Source organism: Chiloscyllium punctatum, chromosome 20 (assembly GCF_047496795.1).
Source record: "Chiloscyllium punctatum isolate Juve2018m chromosome 20, sChiPun1.3, whole genome shotgun sequence".
In the NCBI taxonomy this organism is placed as follows: Eukaryota; Metazoa; Chordata; class Chondrichthyes; order Orectolobiformes; family Hemiscylliidae; genus Chiloscyllium; species Chiloscyllium punctatum.
In genome coordinates this window covers 47,174,424-47,191,365 of record NC_092758.1, presented here as the reverse complement: position 1 = coordinate 47,191,365, position 16,942 = coordinate 47,174,424, and the positions used below count along the sequence as shown (strand labels likewise).

The window sequence follows — 16,942 nt, the reverse complement described above, 5'->3', positions numbered from 1 at the left end:
CCAAAAAAGCAAGACATTGAGAAATCTTGGCAGAAACCAGAGCGGGTCGCTGGCGACTTCAGCATGCCAAGTGCTCTGAACAACCTCCATGTTGGAGAGCAGCCACCAACACTTCAAGGCGCCATCCATGGTTACCAGGCACATGTAATCCATATCCACTTTGGCATTGACCTGTGACAGCTTCCAAGAAACTTCATGGCACAAAACCAAGCCATGTACAATGCACTTTTGCACTTCAGTGCTAGAATGGTAACTACTGGGGATCCCCAATGTACTCATATCTGACTTATGCATAAAATCATATACAAGAATGTAATTTTGCAGATCTGAGTTGCAAACACTTCCTGTAATTACAAACAGTTATCTTATATTGTCCTGATTGTGTTCTGACTTGCATACAGACTCAAGAATAGAACTCGTTCAGAACCAGGGACTGCCTGCAATGCTGCAGCAAGGACATGGCATGCTCAAGGCCATGCACGTAGCTAATGGACTGGACCAAGTTGCATCTCAGTTCTCCACTTGCTGTCATACCACTACCAATTGAGTCTATCTGGATGCTCACAGCATCCCTGCCTTTTATTGATTGTGTGTGGCACTTTGTCCTCTCAGCCGAAGATGCCAGGTCTATATTAATTCTTGCTGCATGCAGCAAGAAAACTTAGTTGGCTACATGGTGAATAAATTCCACGCCCCTTCCCAAAAAAAAGATCCAAATCCCACTTAGGCATAATCATGCAAGATTCAGTCCATTGATCATTGTTGTGTATAACCAGGGAGTTTGTTAAGGCAGGAGCAATTTCACTCCTTCTTACATAATTGTAAGAAAGCATAAATGAAAGTAATTGAGATGCAAGCTAAAATAATTCACAAAAATACCCAGGAATTTTCACAATGCTTCCCTTAAAAGACTTAGGATGATGATTCAAGTAAAGATGTCACAGCTGCCAGTGGATATCATGTTGACAATATTGTCTTCTTGCAACAGTAATATAACATATGTTCAATTGAAAGGAGAGCAGGCTGCCAAATCTCTCAGTACCATGTTAAATGTATAAATAGACAAGGCTAAATTAATTTGCTTCCAATATCCCTCTTGATATGACAGCTCACCTCAAATCACCATCTATCCCCTAGGGTTTGCTCGAAGTGACAAAGGTATTGAATTCACGTTATTCCTTAAACTCCTGCTCGACAGGGCGATGTGTTTATATTGGCTTGCAACATCAGAACCTCAGAAATCTAAGAGTTTTAAATGGTTGCTGTATCAGGGCAGAATCGCTTCCATTTCCTTTCCTTGCAGACAGATGATTCTAGCGATATAACATCCACAGGAGAAAATAGCTTAATTCTGTCAGCATTTAGGAATTCTTCAATGAAAGGCATAAAGCATAGCTATTTCAGGATAAAAATATCAGGCAACAAAATAAGCTGGAGAAAATTCAAAGAAGTCTAATGTGACTGAAAAGCCAAATCCAGCTTATGTAGCTTTAAACAAAATAAAAACTCCTGCTGAAATTTTCATAAGACTGTAACAGCACAAATCTTATGGAGTGCCTCTCCACTGACAAAAAAAATGGATATTCTAAAACAAGCGTACAGGGACCATAGGAAGCATCTAAAACAGAGATCCATACATCAAATGGATTTTGAGTCTCTGGACCCAAAATATTGATTCTGCTTTCTTTCCTGGATATTGCCAAGCCTGCTGAGTTTCTCCAGCAATTTCTGTTTTTGTGTAAAAAGACTCATTGTGCTTCTTATACAGAGTAAGTATTTTGTTTAGCAACCACTCTTATAAAGTTGAAATGTGATTAAGTATTTCGCAATAAAAAAAGTCACACATGCAAGTAAAACAGCAAATACCTGAAATCCAAGCAAAATGCAAAGGTACCAGGGAGGAACGTCCTCTATTTTGTAGATCATATCAAAACTATTACTTTTAGGGAGAGTGGATTGCACTGGATCATTTACTTTCGCTGCAGAGTCCTGAGAAACAATAATAATGTAATATCCTGTCAGTGGAAACCATGTTATTGTAAAGTCATAATTGATAGTAAAGCATTATAGCATGACTAGAAATGAAACTTGTTAAGATCTGTAATATTAAAGTAAGTTGCATGAAAAAAATTCTTACATAGGATATGTTAAAAATGTAATTTGATTGATGTAACATTTCATTTGCTCCACCCTTCCTGAATGAGCATCTTATTGCAGGGTTATGATTCTAAGCCTCGCCAGCATTCTTCAAATCAGAGCCAAAATGCTAAAAGTTAGGCGGTTATTCAACTGGGATGAGTGGACATATCAGCAAATATGCAACTAATATCTGGGGCCCCTCAGAGAACAAGGCTGAGGACATGAGAATGAAGAAGCAAGAAATGCTCGGGAAGTTGAATGAATATTTTACATCAGTTATCATCTTAGGAGACACCAACAGCATTCCAAACATACTAAATAATCAATGACAAAAAGGAGGAGAAAAAATGTATAAAAAATACAATATCTATCACTAGCAAAGAAATACTAGGGAAACTAGTGGGGCTAAAGACCAAAGGTTCCCTGGACCTGTTGTCTTGCATCCTAGGATAATAATTTTTTAAAAACTTCAGAGGTAGTAGGCACATGGGTAATAAATCTTCTGAGAATCCTTAGATTCTGGAAGAATCCCAGATGATTGGAACACTTCCAACATAAATACTTATTCAAAAAGGGAAGTGGACTAAAAGCAGCTAAATCTAGGCCAATTAGCATTACTTCAGTTGTTGGGAAAATGTTAGATCTTAAAATAAAGGTTGCAATAACAAAACATTTGGAAATACGTAATATGATCAATCAGAATCAGTATTGCTTCATGAAAGAAATATCATGCCTAATAAATTTATGAGAATTCTTTGTGGAGGAAACAAGCAGGACAGTAAAGAGGTAATAGTGCATGTGATACATTTAGATATTCAGAAGGCATTCAATAAAGGTTTGACACATTAAGCTACTTAATAGGATAAAAAGATGTCCATGGTATTGGATGTAATATACTCACATAGAAAGAGGATTGGCCAACTAAGAGAAAACAGAGAGCTGTGATAAGGGGAGGGGCATTTTCAAGATGGCAGCCTATAACTATTGCTGTGCCACAACGATCAGTATTCGGCCACAGTTATTGAAAATATATATTAATAGTTTGTATGAGGAAAATGAAATGTACTATAGCCAAGTTTGCAGATGACAGAAAAATACACAGAGAGGCATATGCTCTGGATGACAATCTGCAGAAGGATATAGACAGATAAAGCATGTGTAAACATTTGGTAGATAAAATATCATGTGAAACAACATAAAGTTATGTGCTTTGACAGAAGGAAAGAGGAGCTGAATATTACTTGAATTGAAAAAGACTGCAGAAATCTACAGCAGAGGGATTTGAGAGTCCTTGCACATGAATTGCAGAAAGCTAGCATCTTGGTTCTGTAGGTAATAGAGAAGACAAATGGAGTGGAACATAAAAGTAGGGAAGTCTTGCTTAAACTTTACAAAGGACTAATCAAACCTCAGCTGGAAACTGAACATTTTATGCCCCTTATCTAAGAAGAGATACCCTAACATTAAAGATAGTCCAGAAATGGTTAATGAGGCTAACCTGATATGGAGGAACTGTCGAATGAAGAGGGGTTGAGCTTGTGCTCGTTAGAATGTAGAAGAATGAAAGATGACTTCATAAAATTACAAGATTCTGAGATATGACAGGGTGAATGCAGGAGAATTGCTTCCCCTTGTGGAAGAGTCCAGGACCAGACAGCATAATCACAGAATAAGGTATTTCACGTTGTAGACATAGGAGGAAAAGATTCCCCACTGAGGATAATGCATAGTAGTCATAGAGTCATCAAGATGTACAGCACAGAAACAGATCCTTCTGTCCAACTCATCCATGCTGACCAAATATCCCAACCTAATCTAGTCCCATTTGCCAGCACTTAGCTCACATCCCTCTCAACCCTTCCTATTCATATATGCATCCAGATGCCTTTTAAATGTTGCAATTGTACCAGTTCCACCACATCCTCTGGCAGCTCATTCCATACATGCACCATCCTCTATGTGAAAAAGTTGCCCCTTAGGTCCCTTTTATATCTTTCCCCTCTCACCCTAAACCTATGCCCTCTAGTCCTGGAGTCCCCGACCCCAGGGAAAAGACTTTGTCTATTTATCCTATCCATGCCACTCATGATTTTATAAACCTTTATGAGGTCACCCCTCAGCCTTCCACACTGAAGGGAAAACAGCCCCAGCCTGTTCAAACTCTCCCAATAGCTCAAATCCTCCAACCCTGGCAACGTCCTTGTATATCTTTTCTGAAACCTTTCTAGTTTCACAACATCCTTCCGACAGGAAGAAACCAGAATTGCACGCAATATTCCAAAAGTGTCCTAACCAATGCCCTGTACTGTCGCAACACGACCTCCTAACTCCCGTACTTAATGCTCTGACAAATAAAGGAAAGCATACCAAACACATTCTTCACTATCCTATCCACCTATGACTCTACTTTCAAGTAGCTATGGACCTGCTCTTCAAGGTCTCTTTGTTCAGCAATACTCCCTAGGTCCTTATATAAGTCCTGCTAAGATTTGCTTTCCCAAAATGCAGCACCTCATATTTATCTAAGTTCTCTATCTGCCACTCCTCAGCCCATTGGCCCAGGATCTGGTCCAGATCATTTGGTAATCTGAGGTAACCTTCGCTGTCAACTATACCTCCAATTTTGGTGTCATCTGCAAATTTACTAACTATATCTTTTATGCACACTTCCAAATCATTTATATAAATGATGAAAAGTAGTGGACCCAGCACTGATCCTTGTGGCACTCCACTGGTCACAGGCCTCCAGTCTGAAAAACAAACTTTCATTACCAGCCTCTGTCTTCTACTTTTGAGCCAGTTCTGCATCTATGTGGCTAGTTCTCCCTGTATTCCATGAGATTAAACCTTGCTATCCAGTCTCCAATGGGGACCCTTGTCAATCGCCTTACCAAAGTCCATGTAGATCACATTCACCACTCTGCCCTCAATCCTCTTTGTTACTTTTTCAAAAAACTCATTCAAGTTCGTAAGGCATGATTTCCCAGATTGTCAGATTCACTCACCTCTATCACAGCTAAACAAAGGAGGGAGCACGCAAGCAATGCTGCTTTTGCCAAAACCCGGTATTGAACCAGGTTCCTTTAGTCTAACACTCTCCCAACTGAGCTATTTCAACAATGATTTCCCACGCACAAAGCCATGTTGACTATCCCTAATCAGTCCTTGCCTTTCCAAATATGTGTAGCATTTGTAACTCAGGATACCCTCCAACAACTTGCACACTGCCGACATCAGGCTCACTGGTCTATAGTTCCCTGGCTTGACCTTACCACCTTTCTTAAATAGTGGCACCATGTTAGCCAACCTCCAATCTTCTGGCACCTCATCTGTAACTATTGATAATACGAATATTTCAGCAAGGGGCCCAGCAATCACTTCCTTAGCTTCCCACAGAGTTCTAGGGTACACCTGATCATGTCCTGGGGATTTATCCACCTTTATACACTTCAAGACATCCAGCACTTCCTCCTCTGTAATATGGACATTTTTCAAGATGTCACCATCTATTTCCTTACATTCTATATCTTCCGTGTTCTTTTCCACATTAAACACTGATGCAAAATACTCACTTAGTATCTCCCTCACCTCCTGCGGCTCCACACAAAGGCCGTCTTGCTGATCTTTGAGGGACCCTATTTGCTCCCTAGTTATCTTTTGTCCTTAATATATTTGTAAAAACCCTTTGGATTCTTCTTAACCCTATTTGCCAAAGCTAACTCATGTCCCCTTTTTGCCCTCCTAATTTCCCTCTGAAGTATATTCCTGTTGCCTTTATACTCTTCTAAGGATTCACTCGATCTATCCTGTCTATACCTGAAATATGCTTGCTTCTTTTTCTTAACCAAAACTCAATTTCTTTAGTCATCCAGCATTCCTTACATTTGCCTTTCACCCAAATGGGAATATACTATCTCTGGACTGTCGTTATCTCATTTCTGAAGGCTTCCTATTTTCCAGCCATTCTTTTACCTGCAAACATTGGCCACCAATCAGCTTTTGAAAGTTTTTGCCTAACATCGTCAAAATTAGCCTTCCTCCAATTTAGAACTTCAACTGTTAGACCTGGTCTATCATTTTCCATCATTTAAAATCAATAGAACTATGGCCCCAGTGTGCTCCCCCACTGACACCTCAGTCACCTGCCCTGCCTTATTTCCCAAGAGTAAGTCAAGTTTTGCACCTTCTCTAGTAGGTACATGCACATACTGGATCAGAAAATTTTCTTGTACACTGTTAGTAAATTCCACTCCATCTAAACCCTTAACACTATGGCAATCCCAGTCTATGTTTGCAATGTTAAAATCCCCTACCATAACCACCCTATTATTCTTAGAGATAACTGAAATCTCCTTAGAAAGTTGTTTCTCAATTTCCCGCTGACTATCAGGAGATCTATAATACAACCCCGGTAAAGTGATCATCCCTTTCTTACTTCTCAGTTCCACCCAAATAACTTCCCTGAATGTATTTCCGGGAACATCCTCCCTCAGTACAGCTGTAATGCTATCCCTTATCAAAAATACCACTCTCCCTCCTCGCTTGCCTCCCTTTCTATCCTTCCTGTAGCATTAGTATCCTGGAACATTAAACTGCCAGTCCTGTCCATCTCTGACCCATGTTTCTGTACTTGCTATGATATCCCAGTCCCACATTCCTAACCATACCCTGATTTCATCTGCGTTCCTGTTAGGCTCCTTGTATTGAAATAAATGCAGTAGGAGAAAGTGAGGACTGCAGATGCTGGAGATCAGAGCTGAAAGTGTGTTGCTGGAAAAGCGCAGCAGGTCAAGCAGCATCCAAGAAGCAGGAGAATCGACGTTTCGGGCATGAGCCCTTCTTCAGGAATGGCTCATGCCCGAAACGTCGATTCTCCTGCTCCTTGGATGCTGCCTGACCTGCTGCGCTTTTCCAGCAACACATTTTCAGCTTTGAAATAAATGCAGTTTATTTTACCAGTCCTACCTTGTTCTCTGCTTTGAGTGTTTGATTACCTGCTCTGTCTGTTTGACTCACTGCTTTTCTCAACTGTACCAGTCTCAAATCTTTCAATGATCCAAAAATGTGAATCCTTCTCCCATACACCAGCTCTTCAGCCATGCTTTCATCTGTTCTATCCTCCTATTCCTACCCTCACTAGCTCATAGCACCGGGAGTAATCAAGATATTACTACCCTTAAGGACCTCCTTTTTAAATTCCTGCCTAACTTTCTATATTCTCCTTTCGGAATCTTGTCCTTTTCCCTTCCTATGATGTTGGTACCAATATGTACAATGACTTCCTGCTGGTCCCTCTCCCCTTTGAGAACATTCTGCACCCTCTCTGAGGCATCCTTGATCCTGGCACCAGGGAAGCAACACACCATTCTGATTTTTCTCTGCTGGCTGCAGAAACATGAGTCTATGACCCTGACTAGAGAGTCCCCTATCACAATCAATCGCTTAGAACCCGATGTACCCCTCATTACATTAGAGCCAGTCTTGTTACCAGAAACTTGGCTGATCGTAGTACATTCCTTTGAAAGTCTATCACCCCCTACATTTTCCAAAACAACATCTGTAGAATTATTTTTCTATAGATGGCTATCAAAGCTGAATCATGATGTATATTTAAAACTGAGCCAGTCATAGTTTCAATCAGTAAGGGAATCAGGTGTTATGGGGATAAAGTAGGATCATTAGATCATTCATGATTTCATTGAATGGTGAAGCAGACTCTGTGAGCTGAATGACCTCTTGTTACTTGTGCATCTTACAGTAATCTTGCCTCCCAGAGGTAAACCAGAGTGGGGTGTCATGTCAAGACAGCCATCAACTCAAGCAATCTGAACCAGATATTATGGGCACTGATCTAAAGTGGGATATTGCTTGCACTTCACCGTTCTAACAATACTGCACTGAAACAGTGACTGAACTATACCCCAGTTAGCAGTCTTTCTGAAGACTTATTGTCTCCTCATTTGCAAGGGGCAATACAAAACATTTTGGTTCATTTCTAACTTGTGGAGGTTTCATGAGTAAGAAGTCCAGAAAGATTGTGAAAGGTCATTACAATCAAATAAATAATTTGCAGCCTCTCACAGTTTGTAAACAGGAGTGAGAAGACTGTCTGAAAACATAATGTTTATTTTTATTTCAACTGATGGATCAGGTGAGAATTTCTTACATTTTCAGTTTTATTCCTTGCATACTTCAGCCTACTACTTCAGATATGGCTACATCGAAAAAAAAAAGCCTATTAGGTTGCTTTAGCCATGAGTCAACGTGAATTTGTCATTAGCTCAAATTCCCTCAAGTGCTCAGTCTTTACAGTCATTAATGGCTTACTCAATTAATTTTCAGGCAGCAATGCTCAACATTAAAATGTACAGGCCTGATAAAGGGTACCTATGGCTTAGTGATAGTGTCCTCACCTCTGAGCCAGGTGACCCAGGTTCAAATCCCACCTGTTTCATGTGTGTATAAATCCAACTTTGAACAAGTTTCTAAAAACAATATTTTCAGGCCTCAACAAGGCTGCTAACTTAGACAGACAGGACCTAGAAATACCATCAATATTAGGAGACACAGCATTGGGGTCTGGTAGGCCACTTGGCCCAATATAGGCCTGATGGGCCCCTCATCCCCATGAAGCAATTACAATCAATAGTTTCAACAAGAACCTTGCCAAAGCTGTTAAAAAGTTCATAACTTCACAAGTTCATAAGAGGTATGAGCAGAATTAGGCCATTGAGTCTGCTCTGCCGTTCGATCATAGTTGATATGCTCCTCACCCCCATTTTCCTGCCTTCTCTCCATACCCCTTCAGCGGCAAGATGATTCAGTGGTTAGCACTGCTGACTCAGTGCCAGGGACCCAGGTTTGATTCCAGCCTTGGGTGACTGTCTGTGTGGAGCTTACATATTCCCCCTGTGTCTGCGTGGGTTTCCTCCCACAATCCCCAGATGTGCAGGTCAGGTGAATTGGCCATGCTAAATTGCCCATAGTGTTAGGCGCATTAGTCAGAGAGAAACGGGTCTGGGTGAGTTACTCTTCAGAGGGTCGTGTGGACTTGTTGGGCTGAAGGGCCTGTTTCCACACTGTAGGGAATCTAATCTAATCCATTACCAATTAAAAATCTGTCTAACTTCTCCTTAAACTTATTCACTGTCCCAGTATCCACCACATTTTGGGGTTGCGAATTCCACAGATTTACAATCCTTTGGGAGAACTAGTTTCTCCCCAACTCTGGTTTAAATTTGCTGCCCCTTATCCTACAACTATGATCTCTCATCCTAGAATGCCCCACAAGAGCATCCGTTCCATGTCTATTTGAACAATACCTTTTATCATCTTGAATACCTCAATTTGATCTTCCCTCATTCCCTCATTCTTCTAAATTCCAGAGAGTATAAACTAAAACTGTTCAGTCACTCTTCATACAACAAACCCCTCATCTCTGGGATCAATCTAGTGAACTGCCTTCAATGCCATTACATCTTTCCTCAAATAAGGGGACCAACACTGTGCACTACGTACAGTCTCACCAATGCCTCTTGTAATAATACTTCCTTACCTTTATATTCTAATCCTTTAGCTATAAAAACCAACATTCCATTTGTTTGTTTTTATTATCTTCTGTACCTGCATGCTAGTTTATTTACTGTGACTCATGAATGAGGATACCCAAATCCCTCTGCACTGGAGAACCCCAAAGTCTCTCTTCATTTACATAATAGATCGCCTTCCCATTTTTTCAACCAAACACTTTGATCCATGTCAAACTCCACCTGCCACATTTTGGCCCACTCTCCTAACCTATCTATATCCATTTTTCAGGTTCTTATTTCCTCATTACAATTTACTATCCTGCCTACTTTTGTGTCATCCACAAATTTGGCTATAGAGCCTTCTATCCCTGTATCCAAGTCGTTAATATAAATTATAAATAGCTGGGGTCCAAGGACCAAACCCTGTGGCACCCTACTAGTTACATTTTGTTGTCCGCCACCATGAAAACTGATTTAGCGTTTCTGCCATTTCAGTGCTTCCCACTATTAACTCTTCAGTTTCATCTTCCAAGGGACTAACATTCACCTTAGCTACTCTCTTCCCTTTCATAAACCTTGGTAACTGAGATTTTCCAGTCCATCTTCAGTTTATTTTAACTTGCAAGCACTTCAAGGAGGCAAGGTGATGGTTATTGAAGAGTTATTGTTGGAGTTGATTTCGCTCCATCTAATCTGATGCTATCACATTGTTTCTCCACCCAAAGACAATATTACATGATGTCATGAGAAAAAGTTCTGATTCTGCCTCCTTGATTAGTTAATGTGAATTGCACCCATATCTATCTTGAAGTAAACAATACTGTGTCATGCAAACCTTGTTTCTCTTCAGTTAAGACCCTCTAAGAGTTTATTTTCTACCAATGATACTTAAACAGATCTCAGACTAAGCATTGAAACAGAATTAAGAATTGTGGTATAAAGCCAAAAAATCAGACTTCTAAGTTCAAACCAGGACTTGATGGACAATCATGGTATATGTGGCTAAACAGGTTGCATATTAACTTGTAAATCATTCCAGTGCATACTATTGGTAGGCAGTAAGAGTGGGAAAGATTTCTGCTTCATCTTGTAATGCAAAGACAACTTGGAGCCTTCCATTCATAGCTCAGGATGGCAACATCCAAGCGAGGATGTATGTTATTCAGGAAAATGGTGGCATACTGGCAGTTAATGTTCTGGTAAAACAGAGTTAAATTCTATCATAGTAGCTGGTGGAATCTAAAATACAAGCATTAATAAATTCAAAATGCAGAGCTGACCCTAGTTGTGGTGATTGTGAAATTAATCACTGCTGGATTTTAAAACCCATCCAGTTCACTAAAATTCTTTAGGGAAGGAAATCTTCCACCTTTTCCCTTGTTTGCTGTGAGTCCTTTTCAAATACATGGAACATTTCTAATGAATAAAGGATCATGACCTGAAATATTAACTGCTTCATTACCTGAAGACCTGCTGAGTATTTCCAGCATTTTCCCTGTCAATGCTAGGGCGACATTTCACTCTGGTAATTGGATTGATCACCAATTATTTTTAAATCTATAGCTTTTTGTTAAGAAACTTGATGGGACAAAAAGAGAATTCAGCAACTAACTGCCAGAAGGGTGTTAAATTTGGAAGATTGAAAGGATGCGGAGTCAGATTTTATCAGAACTTTCTAAATTTAATTGGGCAATTTAAGAAAAGGATTCATTTGGATTGGCCTTAAAATAGTTGCATGGGAATAATGGAGCAAATGCCCTCCTCCTGTGTTGCACCAGAATACAGTTAAGTTTATATTTTACCATGTCACTTTTATCGTGAATTCTGTCATCCTTGTTATGAACTCTTTCATCAACAGCTATGCTGATTTCACGCATTTCTTTGTAATCCGGACTTGGAATTCCATTCTGGACCAAAAAAAATTGGATCATGATTTAGATATAATTTTGTAAAGAGAAATTATAGTTATAAAACAGCTTTCTATATATGCAATATCATTGTGACTATTATGCAATTAATTTTCTTCACAATTTTTCTGTATTATGAGCAAGTACCTAATTTGTTAAATTACCAAATTAAAAGAACAAACAAAATTACAATGAAACATGCAACAACAACAGCAATAGTAGACATTGCAGATTTTGGATAGATCAAAACATTTCTACAAATGCGTCACAAGTTAGATAGATGTGGTCCGTTGAAAAGATTGGAATGCTGAGTAGTTTATATTTAACTGTACTCATGAATCAAAATAGAAATGCCCATAGTTAGGCAATTATGTAAAAAAGGGGTTTGATGGAAGCATTGTTTGAAAACAAAACTGATCAAACTCCCACCTTAATATTTTAATGGATTGCAGTTTTGTTTTCTAACTATTTAGAAATTTAGCTACTTCTAATCAACCTAGGTTTCCTGTGCAGTTAAGCTTAAAAGTTTGGTCTTCTGCCAATTGTGGTCTTTCGGCAACTATTTCAAAGCTGAAGACTATTGTAAAAACCAAACTTGCAGTGGTAGAAGTCTCTTTCAAGTTTAAGATATCTAACTCCAGAAGTTGAATTTTTACCGTTTTCATTGCAGTTATTTTACATAACTTACTTGGCTGTAGTATTGATGTTAGACCTCAATGGGGAAGCTTGGCCATACAATTGTAAAATGAAGCCTTCCTTCCTATTCCTAACATTCATTTCCTCAACATAATGTGCAATAGCCCTTTCCCTTTAATTTCATTGCAGCATGGTCAGCTATTACTGTTAATGAAGGTATTTTCCTACCTTCCAGTTCGTAAGAAAAGACTCAAGATAATAATCAATCAAGTCGCCTAAGAATTTCACAGATTTTGAGGGAAATTAACAAAGGAAGGCATACAGCAAATGTTTAATTTCTCAATTATAATAAGATTGAGACTTCCCAAAAATTAAATTTAGAATAGGTATGTTAAGTTGTTACGTATACTGATCACTTCTCAGTTGCTTTCAAACCAAGTTCTGCAAGTTCAAGATGGTCCCAGAATACAGTGATCCCTCATGACATAAACGTTTATGGATCCAGCGCATAGAAAATTTAATATTGTTGCCCCAAAATAAAATATGGAGAAAAATTCAGTATTATACAACGTTAGCTTAACCTCTATATTAGGGAAAATACTTGAATCTATAATTAAGGAAGAAATATTGAGACAGTGGTGTAGAAGCTGTCCTATCAGGCAGATGCAGCATGACATGCACATCATATTTAATTAATTTACTGGAATTCTTCGAAGACTTTACGAGTGTGATAGACTACAGGGAACCGTTAGATGTGGTATATATGGATTTCCAAAAGGCATTCGACAATTTGCCACATTAAAGGCTGATGCATAAAATAAAGGTGCATAGCATTATGTGTAATGCATTAGCATGGTTGCAAGATTGGTTAATTAACAGAAAGCAAAGAATAGGGATAAATGGGTGTTTTTCTGTTTGGCAATCAGTGGCTAGTGGTGTGCCTCAGGGATTGATGCTGGGACTTCAATTGTTTACAACGTGCATAGATGACTTAGAGATGGGGAACAAGGACAGTGCTTCAAAGTTCACAGATGACACTAAGATGAGTGGTATATCAAAGTGTGCAGAAGACATAAATTCTCCAGATGTTTATAGAAAGGTTAAATGAGTGGGCAAGGGTCTGACAAATGGAGTACAATGTGGGGAAATATGAGGTAATCCATTTCGGTAGAAATAACAGCAAAATGGGCTACTATTTAAATAGTGAAAGATTGCAGCAGGCTGTTGAGCAGAGGACCTGGGTGTCTTTGTGCATGAATTACAAATAATTGATTTGTAGTTGCAGCAGGTAATTAAAGCAGCAAATGGAATATCATTCTTCATTTCTAAAGGGATGGAGTTTAAAGATAGGGAGGTTATCCTGCAGCTATATTGGGTGCTGGTGAGACCACCCCTGGTGTACTTAGTACAGTTTTGGACTCCTTCCTTGAGAAAGGATGTACTGGAACTGGAGGGGGTGGAGAGGAGATTCATTAGGTTGATTCCAGAGTTGAGAGGGTTGGTTTATGAGGACAGATTGAATGGATTGGGACTACACGCATTGGAATGTAGAAGAATGAAGGGGAGAATCATATAGAAACATATAAAATTATGAAGGGAGTGGATAGAATAGAAGCAGGGAGATTGTTTCCACTGGCAGGTGAAACTAGAACTATGGGGCATAACCTCAAAATAAGGAGGAGTAGATTTTGGACTGAATGGAGGAGGAACATCTTCACCCAAACAGTTGTGAATCTGTGGAACTCTGTGCCCAGTGAAGCAGTTGAGGCTACTTCATTAAACATTTTTAAGGCAAAGATACATCGATTTTTCAACAGTAAAGGAATTAAGGGTTCTGGTGAGCAGGCAGGTAGGTGGAGCTGAATCCACGAAAAGATCAGTCATGATCTTATTGAATGGCGAAGCAGGCTCAACAGGCCTGATGGCCTATTCCTGCTCCTGGTTCTTATGTTCTTTATATTCTTAGTTTTATATTCAAAGTAAAAAAAAAGTCACTTCAGGGAAAAAGAAATCTGGCAGCGTTTCTGTCTCTGAAATTGACAGTCCTATCCCTAAAGGTCACAGGAGGAATCCCAGAGACATGAACTATTTTGTCATAAGTCAGATTTCCAATTACCAGACTGTTCAGTGATAAAGAACAAAATTACCAAAAGAAGACAACATGCATGCCTGCAGTTTCCTTTGTGATTTTTTAATCACATTATTTTAAAACAAAGTAGATTTTCTGCAGACACCCATTACTTATTTCAACAAAAACAAAACTTTGTTAAACTGGCACTTTAAAACAAGCACACCTGAAACAATGAGATATATTACCTTTAAAATGTCCTTCATTCTGGAATGCTGTTGAAAACAGCCTCTTGAAACAAGGAATCAAGAGACAGTAAAACGCCTTTTAACACTAATGGCTTTTACTTTGAATTGAAAACTGCATTTTTGCTCTTCTGGTAAAAGATTAACTTTTTGATTGAACGTTTGAACTTTAACTCAGTCTGAGTTAGAATTCTTGATGTTTTAACTGTCTCAAATGGAAATAAGTCGATGTCGCCAATTTAGCTTTCACTAGTAACTAGCATATTATAAATGCACCACTGCATTTCAGCTGGTCAATTTATGCTGACTGTACACCATTCCAAATAGGGGTCATGCCTCATTTATTTGAAGACACACAAAGCTCTGGGGTAAGAAAGTGGGTGGGACATCCAGATTGGTCTTTCCCTTAAGATGAGAAGGACGTCAAAAATATGGAATGAGACATAGACAAAAAACCCCATAGCTGTGGCATGTATGCATGTGTCAACGTAGTAAATCAAAATGGACTAAAAATGCTTATGTTAATAAGTAAATTTAAAACACATTGAAAGCATAGATGAACACCAGGTCTGAATTCAGTCATGATATTACCATAGAATATTGGACACAGAGTGAATACATGATATTTAGCTGGCTGGAGCAAAAAAACAACTTTATGTCATTCACTTACCTAAGAGTTCATGATAAAAATCAGAGTCAGGTTAACCTAATCTGCAACCATGTAACTGAGTGGAAAGAGATAAGGAGATTTCTCACCCTATCTGCCCACATTTTTTCTGTTTAATAGGAACAAATTTAATAAGTAACAGATCTCCCACACTACCCACTTGATTTTCAGTGATCATATTTCCCTTTATTTACCAGGGATAAAAGTATAGACACAGCTGTTTATCCTTGAGGTGAGTGGGAGTTGGGAAATTTCCCAGCTTTGCATATCAACAAAGAAATAATGGCTCCAAAAAGTGGTATCGCTAATGCCAGGGTTAGAAGCTGTTTGACAAAGTCAGGTCAGTTTACCCAAGGGAAGATTCTGAGGCAGCTACAGGGGCTGTGAACTGAGGAGGGGTATAGTTGAAATGAGCTCAAATTGATTCAGTCCCAACTGTCATAAAAACAAAAAAGCACTATCACTCTCCCCATTCCTAAGCAGTCTCCATACCCCACACCTCGCACTCCCAACTATTAATCCACATCTCTCCAGTTTCCCATTCTATCCCAGGAAACCATCATTCTCTTGAAGTAATTGTGCACCAGCTCAGTTGAGAACTATCTAATCTCTGGTCTCAATTTCACAATGTTTGTTTAGAAAACCTTAAGTGGTTTTAAGTGTTGAAACTTTCAAAGGGTTTAGATGATTGACACTGGTTTTCTTTTATATATCTAACTCTTACTATGAGGTTCATTGTTTCTATATTGGTGTATATCAGGTGAAAGGTCATGGAGGTGAACAGTGTACGGGGCAGGATAGGCCTGGAGGTGGACCGTTGAACTCTGTTTTCAAAAGGTTCCCCCATGCAGACAATGTTCAGGTAACTTGCTGCACCCTTGACCATGACTTTTCCAAAAGTAAAACTGGTGAAAATCCATAAACATTGCAAAGACGTATAGTTACAACACGGGGTAAACCCCTCTGCTATTTTAAGCCAGCCACACAGAAAAGCTTACCTCACACTGCAATCTGTTAAAGTTCAAGTGGCAAAGAACTATCACCAAATACCACTATTTTAAAACAATTTACAATTTTATTTTATAAGTCCAAATGAGAACATTAAAACAGCTACTATCTACAACTCCTTTCACTTAAACTTATATTTTACCTACAACTCTACAATACAATATTCTTGTCTTTAAGGCATTCCAAGAATGTAAGAGGATTATGATCTCTGAAACATTGTTCACGACATACACATTAAAATGCTGTAAGGCCAGTACCAAACTCAATAGTTTTTTTTTGATCGTGGAGTATTTACTCTCGTGGATGTTGAATTTCTTCAAAAAGTAACAAACTGGCAGTTCAATCCCATCCTCATTTTCTTGTAGCAGTACAGCTCCAACTCCGAAGTCATTAGCATCGATGGGTTTTGAAAAGTTTGGTATAGCTAAAACTGGTGCAGTGGTTGATATTGTTTTTAAATGGTCGAATGCCTCTGGCATTGTTCTGTCCACCGAAACGTTGTGCTCTTCTTCAGCAAGTAGGTTAATAATGTCTCTACACTGCTGAAGTTTGGAATAAACTTCCAATAGAATCTGCTTAATCCCAAGAATCGAAGCACTTCTTTCTTCGAGGCTGGTCATGGAAATTTCTCAATGGCCTTCATCTTTGCATTCCGTGGAGTCAACCTTCCATGACCAATGTTATGTCCCTAGAGCGTCACCTCTGCTTTCGTGCATTCAGTTTATTACCAGTTTTGCTTCTCA

At 39.1% G+C, this 16,942-nt stretch overlaps 1 protein-coding gene across 3 annotated transcripts in view; it reads right to left on the bottom strand.

Annotated features, from left to right (window-relative positions):
- The window catches only part of slc23a1 (solute carrier family 23 member 1), a 137,607-nt gene that overhangs the window by 76,018 nt on the left and 44,647 nt on the right, over nucleotides 1-16,942 (bottom strand). For 2 of the 3 annotated variants that reach the window (XM_072590869.1, XM_072590866.1), the window contains exons 3-4: nucleotides 11,471-11,575; nucleotides 1,867-1,989 (exon numbers count right to left, since the gene is read on the bottom strand). In XM_072590869.1, coding sequence (XP_072446970.1) covers nucleotides 1,867-1,989; nucleotides 11,471-11,575 — 228 coding nt within the window. Of the gene's footprint in view, nucleotides 1-1,866; nucleotides 1,990-11,470; nucleotides 11,576-14,527; nucleotides 14,602-16,942 lie in introns of those variants that run through there. The other variant, XM_072590870.1, reaches the window with a different exon arrangement.